The 16,711-nt window shown below is 38.5% G+C and overlaps 2 protein-coding genes across 5 annotated transcripts in view; one reads left to right on the plus strand and one right to left on the minus strand.

The window, feature by feature from the left end:
• ccdc80l2 (coiled-coil domain containing 80 like 2) overlaps window positions 1–9,590 on the minus strand; it is a 21,381-nt gene extending 11,791 nt beyond the window's left edge. The window contains exons 1-8 of one of the 3 annotated variants that reach the window (XM_008424054.1): window positions 9,504–9,590; window positions 4,807–5,370; window positions 4,642–4,730; window positions 3,204–3,377; window positions 2,951–3,102; window positions 1,624–1,935; window positions 981–1,218; window positions 745–901 (exon numbers count right to left, since the gene is read on the minus strand). In XM_008424054.1, the coding sequence (XP_008422276.1) occupies window positions 745–901; window positions 981–1,218; window positions 1,624–1,935; window positions 2,951–3,102; window positions 3,204–3,377; window positions 4,642–4,730; window positions 4,807–5,086 (1,402 nt within the window). In that variant the 5' untranslated portion in view covers window positions 5,087–5,370; window positions 9,504–9,590. Of the gene's footprint in view, window positions 1–744; window positions 902–980; window positions 1,219–1,623; window positions 1,936–2,950; window positions 3,103–3,203; window positions 3,378–4,641; window positions 4,731–4,806; window positions 5,598–9,503 lie in introns of those variants that run through there. The other 2 variants (XM_017307927.1, XM_008424053.2) reach the window with 2 other exon arrangements.
• nnt (nicotinamide nucleotide transhydrogenase) overlaps window positions 9,553–16,711 on the plus strand; it is a 29,007-nt gene continuing 21,848 nt past the window's right edge. The window contains exons 1-7 of one of the 2 annotated variants that reach the window (XM_008424050.2): window positions 9,553–9,635; window positions 11,089–11,304; window positions 14,174–14,403; window positions 14,833–15,050; window positions 15,713–15,800; window positions 15,911–15,999; window positions 16,409–16,596. In XM_008424050.2, the coding sequence (XP_008422272.1) occupies window positions 11,151–11,304; window positions 14,174–14,403; window positions 14,833–15,050; window positions 15,713–15,800; window positions 15,911–15,999; window positions 16,409–16,596 (967 nt within the window). In that variant the 5' untranslated portion in view covers window positions 9,553–9,635; window positions 11,089–11,150. Of the gene's footprint in view, window positions 9,646–11,088; window positions 11,305–14,173; window positions 14,404–14,832; window positions 15,051–15,712; window positions 15,801–15,910; window positions 16,000–16,408; window positions 16,597–16,711 lie in introns of both variants that reach the window. The other variant, XM_008424051.2, reaches the window with a different exon arrangement.

Raw genomic sequence — 16,711 nt, forward strand, 5'->3', positions numbered from 1 at the left:
AGGAAACCACTGCGCATGTGTTAGAGCTCCGCGTGTGAGTAAAGGTGGAGCCGATGGGTGACAACAGACACTAAGTCACGTTATTGCTTGGATTTTACGGCGCCACCTTAAATCCCTGAACTTCACATTTTAACGGAAAAAAAGCTCAACGCGACTTGGATGTAACGAGTAACGCGACACTTTGTAGAAATGTAGTGAAGTAGAAAGTACAGATACTTACTGTAAAATGTAGTGGAGTAAAAGTAGAAAGTACCCATTATTAAATCTACTTAAGTAAAGTACAGATACACGAAAATTGTACTTAAGACCACCACTGGAGATGAACAGTGCCATCTGGATTACTGCTGGACTGATCTTTAGTATCCTGGTAGAATTTTAAATTGAGCTCATTTTAAAGCAGCTCTGACAAAAGTCTTTTGATAAATACATATATTAGCTCGATAAATTGAGTGTTGTTTTTCCCAGCAAACAGTGAATGTTTCTACTCTAAATTAAAATTAACTTTCACTATTTTGGGCTAAAGACGCCGTAACAGATGGTAAAGGCACTCTTTGTTAGTGCTGTATAGAAACACCATAGTTCCTCCATGTCATGGTTTTCTAAAACATATACAACACTCCCCTGTTAACTGAAGTTATTAATGGCAGGGGTTTTTCACATCTTCAAAATATCTTCAGAGAACTTGAGTTAAAAGGAACTATAACCAAATGATTTAAAAGCAAATGTTCAGAATATTTTCCCTACCGAGCTGCTGGTGCTGCACAGAGATCGTGGCGTCACTTCCTTCTCCCACCATGGTCGCCACGGTTATCTTCCTGATGGCGAGTTCGCAGTGCTGCTTGTTGTTCTCCTCGGTCTGCTGGATGTACAGAGTTGTGTCCCTGCTGGGCGTCGATATCAGCTGGTGACCAAAAACAGAAACATTTGTTGGCAAACGGTTCAAATAAAAGGGCGAAATTGTTCTAATGCAAGTTTCTCACCATCAGCCTTCTGGACCCTCGGATACTGTCCAAAAATATTCTCAGGGCTGTTTTATCCTCTTCACTCACTTCTCTGCTGGATTTTTTCCCTCGTCCCTTTCCTTTCTTTCCTTTCTTCCCTTTGCCCTTTTTCTTTGTGCCTTGTTTCTTCTCTGTCTCCGTCTTTATATTTGGTTCTTTGTTTTTGGTGTTTTGTCCTCCATTGTTTTTCTTTCCTTTATCAGTGGAAGAAGGAGGCCTGTAAAGACAAGAGAAAAACTCTACCAAAGGCATGCGCATCCCTGCCAGCATGGCTAGGTGGGCCCCATTTGGGGAATAGGAGGGCAGACCAGATGGGCCCCATATGGGTTTGTCCGCGGGTTCCACGATGGCCCCACATGGGTTTGCCCATGTAGGGCCACAGCCCACATGGGCCCTACATGGTGGTGGGCCCACATGGGTTTGTCCATTTAGGGCCCATGTAGGCTGAGGCCCTACATGGGTAAACCCATGTGGGGCCATCGTGGAACCCGCGGACAAAGCCATATGGGACCCATATATCAGACCTCCTTTCCCCACATGGGGCCCACCTAGTAATGCTGGCAGGGATCTAGCATTTTAATGTTCACTTCTTAGAAAATCATGAAAACTGAACAAACATTACTTGTCTTTCTCCACTTTCTCATCAGTTTGTGGAACAGACTGGACTCCACTGGACACTTTGGAGGTTTCCAAGTTATCGCTGTTTGGCGCCTTTCCTCCTGCGGATCCTGCAGGCGTCTTACGAATCACAAACCTCGACCTGCCGTTGAGTATATCCTGAATCTTACTCCTCAGCGCAGCCTTTTTGTCCAGGGGTTGTCTTTGTGAAGCCACGACTGAAGTCACGTCTCCCTCTCTCTGGGGGCTCAGCACCATCTTCTTCATCATCTTCTTTTTTCTTTTCATTACAACCTTCTTTTTTGCGGTTTTGCACCTACGACAAAATCATAGTTAGAAATATAAAAATGAGATGTCACAGATGACTAAACGGTTGATTGATCAAAGAAATGTATAGAAGTTTATTTTTATAGAGTAATTACAAGCAAAATAATTTAGAATTACAAAACTAATTTTAATAAATTAATATTAATATTTAATATTAATTTTTTACAACGACAAATAAATAAGCATGCCCATTGTTCATAATTCAATTCAGTAAGAAACTGAAAAGAAATTCACAAAACTGCAGTGTATTTTAAAATTATTATAAATATTTTATGAATTTTTCTAATCTTTCTAAAAGCATAGGAATAGAAAGTTATTACAAAGTAACAATGCCATGTTATTGGCTAAAATGGAAGGATGGAGACATTTACACTGATTTATGTTTATATTGCTAATAAGTGAGCAATTTTATAAATTAATCATCATAAGTCTTATTGCTTCAATACTTTTAGTAGTTCACAATTCCTGTGATGCACTGAGCCATAAAATATTTTGACTAAAGTTAAGTTGACACATACAATTCATTAAAATAATTAGATAGTAAAGTGATATTATATATAATTATATTACATAACCATCTGTCATCTGTGTGATATATTATCAATGCAAATGTTCCCAATTCTTATTATTTTAGTATCTATATAGTTAATTACATTTTTTAATTAGCTTGTAGACATTTTTGATTTTCATTCTTTAAGTCATGTATTTTGTCTTTAGTGGGTTTTTGTCTTTATTTGTGTTTCTACCATGCAAAATAGTCTCCAGTTATAATTCTTAACATGTTAACAGTTTATAAAAGAAAAAGCACTGAGATCATCTTTTTACAGCAGCTGGTCAAAAGAAACTTTCTTGACTTGTTGTGATGCTTAAACGTCTCTACTAAGCTTTGCTACAATAGCACCAATTCGTCATGACATATGCATGACATATTTTTATGTCTGATTTATAAAACCTTCAACAGATTTTAAATTTCTCACTAAACCAGTGTTGTCCACTGACAAAACCTTAAGTTTGATCCTTTTCTGGTCATCTTCTCCAGTTTCCTCACTGGGAACTGATCAATGAGCTCCAAAATTGCCTCAACACGGACTGGATAAGGAAAACGTTCGCTGACCTGGAGGTTCTTCTTCATAATCAGCATGGTGAAGGTTTGCTCCTGAAATGTTTCACATAAAGCACAACTTACAGTAAGCTAGAGGCAAGTGAAACTGATACAGAAGAAAAAACAGCAAAAAGACGGTGTGTTGGAAGTTTTACTTGGCTGGAAAGCTCCAGGTAATGAAGCAGTTTGGTGACAGTGTCAGGATCCAGGTTCTCCACCGTTGTATCTCCTTGAAAAGTTGTTTTCTGGATGCGACCTTCCATCATGGCATTCTGGATGATGGTTATGATGAAAGTGTCTCTTTCTGCTAAACGGCAGTTCAGCCCTTTCTGAAAACAACACAGGAGAAAAACAGGCAAAAGCTGTTTGAAAGGTTTTCATTCACTCTTATCATTTATGTTCAAAGAATTCATTTTTAAAGTTTCTTTGATAAGTAGTTCTTGAGGCTTTCTGAAGTCAAAATATGCCCTGGGAGCTTTGCTTTGCTTTCACTTATTTTCTCTCTAGTCTTTGAAGGCAGCAGATGTGCAGTCTGTTGTAAAAGAAAAAAAAAAGAGGAATGCTGGAGTACTAGAGCAGATGTGTCAGGCCTTTATGAAAAACTAACTCAAGGAAATGAACAGCGTCTTAGTATCGTGTTTGTAAAAATACAGAAAGCGCCCCACACAGGAGCTGAGCGAAGCATCATTCTTTAGTTGACCGTCAACGGCAGATCACATTATTGATTTTAAATGAATTACATAAATAAGGCAAATAAGGTGTAACTTGTGTCCATGAAACTATGTTCACAGGCTTCATGATGCTTTGAAGAAAAATGGTACAAGATCTCTTGAAAATATTATGAGAAGGACCTCCTCCTTAGAAGAACAATATGAAGAAACAAGAGACGGTTTCAGCAAAAGCTGTATAAATAATTCAGTAAGAAGACTGAAAATGTCAACAAAAAAAAAAGTCCAAATGAATGTATTTTGGACATTTAGAATGGTCACTATGCAGAAAACCAAGCAATTTCGATTAGTTCTCTAGCTCACAACAGGAACCATTTTCTGCTGGTTTCCCTGATCCAAGTTACAGCAAGTTACAGACTATTGAATAGAATACAAGACAGGCAATCATCAGTAACTCCTGTTTCACCATCATCCAGTTCAGTTAATTTCCAGGAGTTCTCAAAATATTGTCCACTGTATTTTTATTTTGAGGAAGACATGTTCAAAAAACTCTCCCTAAACAACAGATTTTATTTAGCTGTTTGTGCTTTTGTTAATCAAACTTAATTCATGATTTAAAAGGGGGGCAGTCAGTTTATTTAGCTGTTCTTTTTTTTTTTTTTGTACCTCTTTAAACACTTTAAGCCATCATTTCAATATTGCATTTTGCTTTTAGTCAGTTTATAATATCATAATTTTTTTCCCGGTCTAACAAGAAAGAAGAAACCTGTAGGGGATCAAGCCTCTTTTCACACCGCTGTATATTATGTTTCAGTTTACAGCTGGATTTAACTTGTGAGATTTTTACAACATCACTCAAGCACCAGAAGTATCACTTATACCACAGTTTGAAAACCCCGGTATAATGAACACATCAGCAAATTACCTGCTCCATGTCTTCAAGCTGTTTTTCCATCATCCGTAGGTAGTTATCATTGTGTGATGGAGCAGTTATCACCCACAGCCGCTTCTTACCTGGAGGGAACATTGGAGTTTAATAAAGTGTAAATAGGCAAATGGATGCATCAGCTGATTAGTTTGCTTCTCCTGCCTGCAAAGTCAGCCAGGAAATCCAGCTCAGGAGCCAAGTTGGATGATGGTTCCCTGACTCCTCTGTTTTCTTCATGTTCTCTGTCCTCTTCTAGTCCAAGTCCGTGTTCAATTCCAGCTGGGAGATCTGAGTAATCCCCCCAGTCTCTCACATTTGGGTCCAAATCAGCCTTTGGCTTACTTCCAGGAATGCCTGGCCAGGCTGTGATCAAACCTGTGCAGCTGAGGCTCCACAAAGCAAGTAGCGACACAAGGTGGTGTGAAGTACACAAATGCAACATCTTTACTGATATGGCTGAAAGCGAGTTTGATCATGTGTCAGAGCACCGCTGCTGCTTGTAAAATGTCATCTGGGATGAAAAAAAAATATCTGCGGTTCTTATGTTGCCTTCTCCACCGCTCGCTCTCGGAAAACAGAGCAGCATCCAAAACACAGTGGAAGGACCTCCCAGTCACACAAATGATTTAAAAAGAAAGACAATTCACAAAAACCTTGAGTTAATAAGTTTCCAAACTTTGCATCCCGAACCTCAAAGCCCCTCTGAGCATTGCAAAACTTTGCGTTCTGAAAAAGGAAAGACAGAGAAGCGAATCAAATGTGGAATCTGGAAAGGACAGCAAAGACTGCTGGGATCCCAACTCCTCTCGCCAGCAAAGAGACTGATTCTCATTCACAGACAGACTCCTGGTTCACATTATAGCCCAGGCTTGTTAACAGGAAACTCCTGGAATTTTCTGCAACTTCAAAGACTTTTCATGAGGAGTAGAAAGAAAAAATTCTCTCACTGCCTCGCTTCCTCTCTCTCACTCTTATGTTCATGCATGCACACACATTATCTGCGTCTGAACAAGATACTTTTTTGTTTATTGGCAACCCAACAATCGTCGTAAATGTAGATGCACTCTAACCAGTGCTTCAATAAAAGCACATGTGCACATTTGCACTCAACACTGATTCAGAACGCTGCTGCTGGCGTTCTCACCAAAACCAGGAAAATGCAGCACATCTACCCAGTTTCAAGGTCTTTGAAAGCACTTTGAACTACATTGCTGAATATCCAAATAAACTTGAACTTGTATATGTCAAAGAAGCTTATGGTTACACAACTTAAGTTAGAAAGTTGGTCAGAGTGAAGGGAACCAGGCTGCGACACCTTTAATCAAGAGAACAGATCGTCACATGCAGCGTGTTTCCCGAAAACAGATGGGGAGCTAGGAAAATATTAGATTAAAAAATTAGTATCACTTATCTTGTGAAAGATAAAAGTGATGCAACTTGTTGCATCACTTTTATCCCTAAACACTTGTTTGACGTGTTTAGGGATTTTAAGGGTGTTTAGGGATTTTAATTAGAAAAGATAACGTGCTGGTTGTCTTGTTTAATAGAGGAAAGCAACTGAGAAAGGAAGCTTACAAAAGTGACCTGTGGTAGAAAAGAAGCGGGAAGTTGACTCTTCAGCCAGATGTCCAAAAATGGTGACAGAAAGGGAAATGACAGTAAACCCATAAATACACTCAAAGATGAGAACAGATGGCGAATCAGAGAAAAGTTCAAGCTGGATAAAACATGCTGACTTTGAAACAAAAACTTCTGCAAAGCCAAATTAGTCTTTAAGAATTAGTTCAAAAACAAAGCAAACAATTATTTCACAGTTGCACCCCATAATGCTTAACCTCATATATGTGCATCACCAAACATCTTAAGAGACCAGGTCAAATGCAAAGATATCATAGAGTACTCGATAATACACCATAAAATCAGGAGACATATTTAGTTTGACCTGAGTTGCATCTAAAAAGCAAATTGTACATTTTGTTTTTGTGTTTATGTGATGCATTGTGGTTTTAATCTGTATTTTGTATCTGTGATTTTTCTTTAACTATTCATTTTTATATTTTCCAGAAAAGTAAATTCAATTACTCTTTGTATGAGTACATATTAATTTCATTGCCTAAAGGTAATAACTATGCAAAAAAAGCTTAAAGCAACGAAACTCAGCACAAGCCAGCAACACAGCTGAAAGTTCTTGAAATGTTTACATACTGACCGACACAGAACTTGGCCTTCAAGATTCAAGATTTACTTTATCGTAATTCAGCACCACCTCAAAGACACAATGCAGAATGAAATTATGTTGCACAAGTTTCATGTCTTTTTGTATAAAAACACAAAAAACACTACAGTTTMAAAAAAAAAAAAAAAAAAAAAAAAAAAGMWKRWTGATGAACAGGTGCCCCATTTCCTCCTGACAACTGTGTCGCCATACTTATTTGAAAACCATGCAGTAGATCAGTGTTTTTCCAACTCTGGTCCTCAAGGCACGCTGGCCTGCATGTATTTGGCATTTCCCTGCTTCGGCACACATGATTCCAATTGATTAACAAGCTGAATTGCAATCATCTACATGTGTTGAAGAAGCAGGGAAACATCTGAAACATCCAGATGTTTCCCTGCTTGAGGACCAGGGTCGGGAAACACTGCAGTAGATAGTGACTGGAAAGAACCAACATCTTTCAGATTGCAACACAACTACTATTCTTGTTTAACCTCACTCGCTCTGGGTGTTATTGAGCTTATCAGAGCCGAAGCGAAAAATAGACGTCGAGTCAAAGGATGTTTAACTGACTGTGGAAACTCTAAGGAGTGATTTGCTGATCGTCTGGTCGAATATTTATTCTTGCTAAGCAAAAAATGCTAATGATGTACTAGTTCTCCTTTGTAAAATGTAATTATTTATAAATACACACGGGCTTATTTTGTTCATTTCAGTTTGGAGTTATTTGAAGCAGTTACAAGATGTGCTTGGACCAAAATATCATTGAGTGCTAGGTTGCAAAAGTTGGTAACTATGTTCTTCCGGTTGCCCCTTAAGCTCAAAGCGGTGTCTCAATCTGTTAATTTTTTTACAGTTTCTAACTGAAAAAAAGCAAACAAAGACAATTTGTTTAGAGGCTATCTGCGGGTGCAACGCTAGAACAAGACGCAAGAAAAGAAACTATGCATTCTTCCCTCAGCGCCTGATAAAGAGAACCAGATGAACATGTGTAAGTAGATGAACACAGTTAGTGCAGTTCTGTTCTGTCCTGCGAGTTTTAAATGTGCCAGAGCTCAAACACAAACCAATGTGTGCAGCATATAGTTATTAAACCAGGGCTATTTTGCATATGAGGGACCAGACAGCAGTACACAAAAAACAGACAGATAGAAACAGCAGGAACGCCTTATCTCAGGCACATTTATTGTGTCTGAGTCCAAAGAAAGGGTCAAATGAAATGTGATGTGGGCTTGAACTATTAAAATCTTCCTAAAAATGACAAAGAAGTTTCCAAAAAGGAAAGAAAATTATTTCAGAACATAGCGCATTGATCTTTATACCACCCACTTAGTATTTCATTTATTGGAACAGAACATTTTGCAACGCACTGATAAAAATATCCTATCATTGGGATGTCATCCCCATGAAACTTAGAATAAATGTGTTTTCCAAAAACACTTCCTGAAAATTTTTGTTTTATTTTTGTTTACAAAATTATTTTAAACATCAGAAACATTAATGAAACCTTGCATTTAGTTTCAGTTTGTGCTTTATACAATATGGCATTTTGAAAAATGTGTTTTGTCCCATAATACGTTTTAGCAACAAACCATTTGAGATACTGAACCTCACTATTGGAACGTGTTGTCTCAAAGTGTGCCACTATTAGCAACTGACTAAAGGAATAGAAAATGTTTAGCCTAATTTGTGATTGTTGATGGTTAATGATTATTTTGTTTGTCTATAAGTACAAAATTAAACTCAGAGGGTTTGCCTTTTCTTGTGGAGTGATGTATCTTCATGCAGTTGATCATGAAGATACAGGGTGTGGATGACTGGCAAGATTGATAGTACCGTGATGTCTTATGTAGCAGAACTATGATCTGAAAGAAACTCAACAGCAGGCCAACCTCTGAATGCCTCAAAAACCTAACAAAAATATTTTAGAGTGGCCTAGTCAAAGTCTGGACTTTAAATCTAAACAAGATGCTGTGATGTGATCTTTAAAAGGTAATTTGTGATCAAAGTCTCTTCAGTTTAGCCTGGATAAAACAATTTTCCAACGTAGAGAGAACTGATATCTCTCCATAGTGATTAAAACATTCTTTGCAAGTTGCTTGAAGTAAGTTGTTTCTGCCAAGTATGACACAGCCAGTTTGCTTTAGGGATACATGTAACATGCGATGCCAGGTTGGTTTGTGCGGCGTCTTTCCCCCTTAATAAATGAAATTATCATTTGCATTAAGCCTAAGAATAATTTTTCACATTTGTTTTGTCTTTCATCTCCTTATAAATATAATATGAACTGAAACGATGGCTCGCCCAGAACGCGGAACAAATGTCCTTCACAGTTTGGGCTATAAAGCGACACACCGTGGAAGGATATGGACGTGCACCCTCAGTACAATTAATTTTTAAATGACCTGCAATATTTGACTTGGGAGTATTTTGACTAATGCGTTCATTGGGGAGTTTCTTAATAATTGCCTATTTGTTTATATCTATGTAGTGGAGTTTTCGTTTTACAGTCTACATTTACGTCAAATCTTGCCTCAGAACTTGCTTTCCGCATCGTTCAATAAATGTAATAACCTCCACAATTATTACATTTTCACTTAAATCATAATGAACTGAAATACACAAGCTACGGCAGGTTATTTACATTTTTTTCTGCGCTCCGTCACTGACCGCGGTGCCAACACGTCAATGTTTCCCTGCAGCCGCTGATCCGCCGACTCCTTCCGGGTCGACGGAAAGTCGGCTGTGCTGCACGGATCCCGGACTGTCTGCAAAGGTCAGTGAAGGTATTCGTCGTTAACCTCACTTGTCCCACTTTTCACTTTGCATTTGTTTAGTTTCGGGTACATTTGAGTGCGCAGTGGTCCTGTTTTGACTCATCGCCTTCTACAATAAAAGTATGGGGATTTTTTTTTTCTACGCTTCTCAGCGCGCCAGCCGGTTAGCTAGCTCTTGTTAGCTCCTCTGTTCTGCAGAGAGAGAGAGAGAGGGGGGACAAAAAGAAAGCGGTGGAGTCAGCATGGATGTGTCGCACAGAGGATCTCCATTGCTGACTAAAGCACATTAAATCCACACTGGTTCTGTGAATAACACTGTTGGAAAACAATGCTGTTGCGGGGAAGTCATTGATTATGAGTTGTTACTTTCCCTGGATTTAGAGGTGAACGGGCAGCTGTTAGCCAGACCTCTCTAACCAGATTTATACTGCTTATTCTGTAAAGGTTTGCAGAAAAAGTACAAGATTCATGAATGGAAAACATGATACTACATGCTCTTTTTCAAAATGGTCAAATCTTTATAATTTTATTTAATTATTTAATTCCTTTTCACATTTTTACAAGATCTGATTTGTTCTTGTCCTTATAATAAATAAATTAGGATCCAGTCAGAATCAGTAAATCAGATCACAATGGAAGTGAGAAACTGTTAGAGGAAAAACCTGATCTATGCATTCCTAATACTATATTGGATCAATAATATATTTTCTACATAGATATGAAATTAAAAAGTCCAATCTTGTTGCAGTAAATCACCATAAAGATGCAGCATTATAAGTATTAGCAGCAAATATAACTGAGTAGCTGGTGATGGCAAATGACACTTTTACTTGATAAGTGCTCTGAAAGAGGTAGTTAAAAAACAAGTGAATACATTTTGCCCAAACTTGTCTTTTTCTGCTGGGACAGGTTGTAATGTCGGTTCATTGTACTTTGATTATGGTGTCCACATTTTGCTTTTTGTGTGCGTGTGTGTTTAGCATATACACTTAGTTGTCCTTTTTATTGAGGTCAAAGAGAGGCAGAGAGAAGTTTATAGCCTGTTGCTAACCAGTCACGTCTAGAATAAACCTAACTATACCAGACACAGAGTCCAGTTTAGCCTGTTTGATTATCTTGATGTACAGTAAACAAGCCGTCCCAGATGCTTGGTATTGGTCAGTGAGCTGCAACCTATATGAATGGTTGGTTGTGATTTGTATTAATTTTTTTTGCCAATGCACATAACATAACCCCACTGGCCCCTCTTTAAAGTTATATGGAACAAACAGACAAAGTTCTTTTCCTGGAGGGTTGAACATTTTTCTGTTTAAAACCCCCTGATCGCGTCAGGAAACATATTGACGTGTCTATTTACCTTGTCGGATCCATTCTTTCCTGACCTCTACTAATTCCCCACCCCCTGCTTTGTTTTTCTTCTGGCACGCATCCATCGTGTCTCCTCCTCCCCAGGGCGCCTGCTGTCGGTCCCGTTGAGCTCCTGCTGCAGTGCGAGTGTCAGGCGTGCGTGCACCATGGCGAGCCTCCTGCGCGTCGTGGTGTCCAGCTGCTCAGCCCCAGTGCTCGGGGGCGTCTCATCCGTGAAGGTACAGACCAGCCCTGCCATCAAGTCAACATGTGTGCGCTTTTTCCGGACTCATCAAGCGCTCTGGCGGAGCACAGGTCCAGGTCAGACACAAAGTTTAATCCACAAATAATCAAATAAAAGTAAGATTTCATTTTAGAAATGACTACATTTATAGTCCTAAGCAACATGCTGCTGGTGAAGTAATTCTTCAGTGAAGACTCTCTGTAGAGTCATGTTGTGTTTGCTGCCACGAAATTCCAACACCAACATGATTTCTTTTCCTGGAGTAAAGTTGATTTTTAGATATAATCTGCAACCTGAGGAAATGCAACTGTTTCAAACAATCCATTGGTTTGACATAATAAAAATGGTAAAACTCATACATGCATCAATAGTATTACATATATACAAAGTTGTGTCTCCTCTTAGCAAAGTTTCTCACAAAGTGCATTTTACAATCAGCTAAGTTAGAGCCTAAGCCTACAGATATGCCTTCTACCTTCATAAATAGTTTCTGCCTGTATTAATTCCATCTCAGTATAAACACACATTTTACAGAATACTGAAAGCAATTGTGGCATTCTGTAAACCATTTGCACCATACCCACAATGAGACACAGTTGTGGCAGCATCATGATGCGGGAATACTTTTCATCAGCAGGGAAAGGCAAGATGGGTGGGGTTAATGAGATGAAATATGGAGCTAAATACAGACCTTAGACTGAGATATGGCACTCTGTTCTGTTTTTCATTTGTACAATTTGTGAAAACCTTGTATATCTGTGTCCCCCCCACTTTACTATTATGCACACATATGACAAAATGGGGATGAGAGAACATTTGCAAGGCTCTGTAAATAGAGCTCTACTGCTACAAACATGAAGACAACACCACCTGTAGCTTTGGTGGAAAGTCTCATGAGTTTGTGTTTCAGCTGGACGGCTTTAGCAGTGTTGTTGTTGTTGTTGTTGTTTGTACTCCTGATTTATTTAAAAGTTCAAAGTTGATCCCATACTGCAGTTTAATGTGTCATCTTTAACTATAGTAGCATTATCTGTTAATTGTTCTTCATTACATGGTTATCTTTGAATAGCTGCTTTTAAAAAAATGCATTATTTTTGTAAATATATAGGCATGAAAAACCAAACTGAGGACAATTTTTTTTAAAGTACTACAGAAAGTGCTACCATTTATTGTTTTTGAGCTTCAATATCACTTTGAGGATACTGCCGCCATTAATCTGAAGCAGCCAGGAAGTGTGTCCTATGAACCGGTGCTAGCTGGCTGCAGGTGCTTAATGTTTACGTGTGTTTGCTTCTCCTCCTGGTTCACGGTGACAGAGGTTGGCATTCCTGCAGTTCAGACAGGTACAGTAACAGCTGGCAGCGTCTGTCCTGAACACACGGCTTCAGATGAGTCTCTGTAGAGCAGGCACAGGCTGTGTGTTGATATGACCTAGCTTTGACCTTTGTGGACTTATCTATACTGGGATTAAAAAAAGAGAACACCCAATATAATTGTATTATTGATCTTTAGATTTTTAGACATTTAAAATCCCTTTAAGTATCTTGCGATTCAGATGGATTCTCACAGAAGAAAAGGGAAGGAAACAGAAATGTATCGCACTTGTGTTTATATGAAAAGAAGGTGGGAAAAAAAAAGTCTGAGGTGGAATTTTCCATTGCTGCAAATGCAGCATTTGACCTGCTTGTTGCTCAAAGATTCAGAAATAACTTTCTTCTTAGAGGACGCTGAACTTACTTTGTTCTGTTGTTTGCCTTCTTTTTATTCCAGTTTAAATCTCATGAATGTATTTTTAAGCCAAAAATTATAGGAAGATTTTGATTTAAAATTGGTTTCAATAAATCTTAACTGGATAATTGAATGGAAAAGGGGTGTTGTTTTTGTATTTTATTATAAAAACAAAGCCATCTTCAATGTTATTAACACCCCTTAGAAATAATCAATTGAAAGAAATATACTTTTATAATCACTGGCATGTTTCCACTGGTGTTTTGATTATTAGTTCCAGTTCTTCTTGCCATCATTGTAATCTTTGGAGTCTCTATATTCTCTAGAGTCTAGATTCAAGTTGGGACTCTGGCTTGATTTTGGCAAAGCAATAATAACACTTGCAGTCATAATAAAAATCGTAGTAAAATTAAGTTACTACTTTAAACTTAAATCTGCAAGGAGTGTTATTATCTTTAAGCTTAGCTGAATATTACACAAATAAAACAGCATAATACTGTAAACTGAACTTTCAATATTTTCAGGAAGCAATTTGTGTGTTTTTTGTTGTTGTAGAAATTAATTTATAAATCGGTGTAGACAAATGTGTTTACCTGACATAAATTTTAGTTGGATTAAAAAAAAAAAGAAAGTAGTATCCATAGTATCCAATGACCTTTGCTGGCAGACCATATTTGCACCATTCCTGAATTGTGGTCATAGGCTGTGCAAAATTTTTCAGAGGACCACGAATAACCTGCCGGCCATATTTTGAACACCTTGGGTTTACAGAAAACATACCGAACTTCAGGTTAATGTTTATTCAGTTTAATTACATGTGGTAAAAAGCAACCTCTAACAAGCAAAAGTGCATGTAATGCACGTGGTGAAACATCTGCCCTATCCTTAGCTAATAAGTTAAGGGACTGGAAGGTGTTTTTTTATTTTTCTAAATGAATTAGTTTTCTGCAATGTAGCCTTTTCTGACTTCTTCTGGCAGGTCCTCATTTATGTGCTTAAAACAATAAATTCTAGTGTGTTTTATTTAATGACTGTTTTGTGTCAATTTGTAATTTTGAAAAATGCTCAAAAGATTTACTTAGATAGAATCAGTGTCTGCAATCATCACATTGATTTTAAAGCTTTTGTTTGTTTCTGTTTTCCAGTTTTCTGTCAGTCAGTCATGAACGTGAGTCATTGAACAGTTGGACCTTATCTCAAATGTTTTTGGTCTTCCAGGAATCCCATACAAGCAACTCACCGTTGGCGTTCCCAAAGAGATTTTCCAGAACGAGCGCCGTGTGGCCCTGTCTCCAGCTGGTGTCCAGGCTCTCATCAAGCAGGGCTTCAATGTCGTCGTGGAGTCTGGAGCCGGAGAGCCCTCCAAGTTCCCTGACGAACAGTACGCTCAAGCCGGAGCGACAATTAAAGACGTGAAAGATGTGCTGGCGTCCGACTTGTTGGTGAAGGTAGGCTTTCACTGACGGAGGAGGAAATAAAAATGTGAAGTGGCTGAAGAGGGAAAAATTAATTTAATCTGTAAGTCAGTATTTTCTTACTGACTTCAGTAAGAAAATACTGTAGGGATCCATGCATGGATCCCCCATGCTGTGGGATGGATCCATGCTGTGGGATGGTTATTCGTTTTTCATAGCCACCTATGGCTATTTCAGCTGATAAAACAGCTGAAATTTGTGAAAATTAATTTACATATTTACTTTTAATTTAGACTTAATAAAAGGTTTTGACTATTCTCCCAAATGCAGGCAGACAGAAATAATAATCTAAAAAAAGCAATTAAAAAGCAATTCCACTGAGTTAATAGCAGTATCTGTCTATGTGTAGAACGACAATATTAAGTCTGTGTGTTTTTCTCAACTGGATTTGTCGGGTTCCAGGTCCGTGCGCCCACGTTTAACCCTGCTTTGGGGGCTCATGAGGTGGACTTGATGAAGGAATCATCGACTTTACTCAGTTTCATCTACCCAGCTCAGAACCCCGAACTGATGGACATACTGTCCAAGAAGAAGGCCACAGTCCTGGCGATGGACCAGGTGCCCAGGGTCACCATCGCCCAGGGTTACGATGCACTGAGCTCCATGGCAAACATTGCAGGGTAGGTACACAAGCTGGAATGTTCTGCATTTAGATTTTCACGTTCTGGTTCATAGACCAGAATATGTTTTAATGTGAAGATATGTTATACTTACATAACATGCCTATATTTTGATTGAGAATAGCAGACCTTAATAGCCATGGTTAAAATACAAACATCTTGGTTAACAAGCAAAAAAGAAATAGAAATATCGAAGAGAAATCTTCTTTATCATCCCAAAGTAAGGAAATCCAAGAGTACCATCAGAAGGTTGCAAAGAAATAAACCCAGAAAACATAAGACAAAGAAATTTAATTGTAAGAGCAATTTATAGAGTAGGAAAACGTAATACTGGACAGTTGTTAAACATGCGAGGAGCAAAGAAAATGTGCAACTGAATAGGACTGATTGCATGTGTATATTTGTGCATTGAAAGCAACGATGGACTACTTACTTGAAATTAAAAGCTGTGCAAATAGCAGCAGGGATGTTAACTGTTAACCTGTTAACCTGTTTTTAATATTTCATGTCCGTAGTCAAGCTGTACTTATGTACTGCTGTCATATTTCTAGACAAGTTGCAAACATTTTTAAATATTACTTTATCAGCTCCTACAGTGTTTTTCGGTAAGCTGTCTATGATCGGCTTAAACTTCAACATTTTCCCTTTATTGTTGTCTCCAGATACAAAGCCGTCGTCTTGGCAGCCAACAATTTCGGACGTTTTTTCACGGGACAAATCACAGCAGCTGGTAAAGTGCCACCTGCGAAGGTGAGGGCAGAGTGACTGTGTATCGATCTGGTGTTCTCTATCCATCTATTGAGTTGAAACCGTCCTGCAGCAGCATTGCTTTAGTCACTCCCAGCCTTTTCTGTGAACAGGTGCTGATTATTGGAGGAGGTGTGGCAGGTCTGGCAGCTGCTGGCACCGCCAGGGCCATGGGAGCCATCGTCCGAGGATTTGATACCAGGTTGGTGTGCGCAGTTGTTGTTCTGAATCATTCACCTGAAAATTGCGCTAGAACAGAAACAAAGGTTTGTACAGCAAGCTGAGCAGTATTTGAATAAAATGACGGTATTGTTTTTGAGGAATTTGTTTATTGTTAGTTAGAGATGAGGGCTTTTAGGAAGATTTAAATACAATGTAGTTTTGTTGCTACGTTTGAAAACATTCTTTTCAGAGTTTTATTTCACGAAATAAAGTCTTTTGTTTGACCAGAAGTTCAAAATACATTGTTGGCTATGTATTGTTCATGAATAGATTTTCTTCCTTTTTTTTTTTTTTTTTATACACATTTTTATTACATTCAGTGTTTGTTTTATAGTCAGATTTCCAACAACTGTATCCCCTTTTTCCACGTCATCTCCTGTCTCTTCCAGAGCTGCAGCGTTGGAGCAGTTTAAATCTCTCGGCGCAGAGCCGCTGGAGGTGGACATAAAGGAGTCGGGAGAAGGCCAGGGAGGTTACGCCAAGGAAATGTCGAAGGAGTTCATAGAGGCAGAGATGAAGCTGTTTGCCAAGCAATGTCAGGAAGTGGACATTGTCATCAGCACGGCTCTTATTCCGGGTACGCTGTTCTCACTGACGTCAGGGAAATAGTTGATATAGTTATCATGATCCAAAGATTTACATCAGCTTTAGATGCCTTACATTTTACATTTTTAATGCCATTGTCTTTTGGG

The sequence above is a fragment of the Poecilia reticulata genome, linkage group LG12 (genome assembly GCF_000633615.1).
Source record: "Poecilia reticulata strain Guanapo linkage group LG12, Guppy_female_1.0+MT, whole genome shotgun sequence".
Lineage (NCBI taxonomy): Eukaryota > Metazoa > Chordata > Actinopteri > Cyprinodontiformes > Poeciliidae > Poecilia > Poecilia reticulata.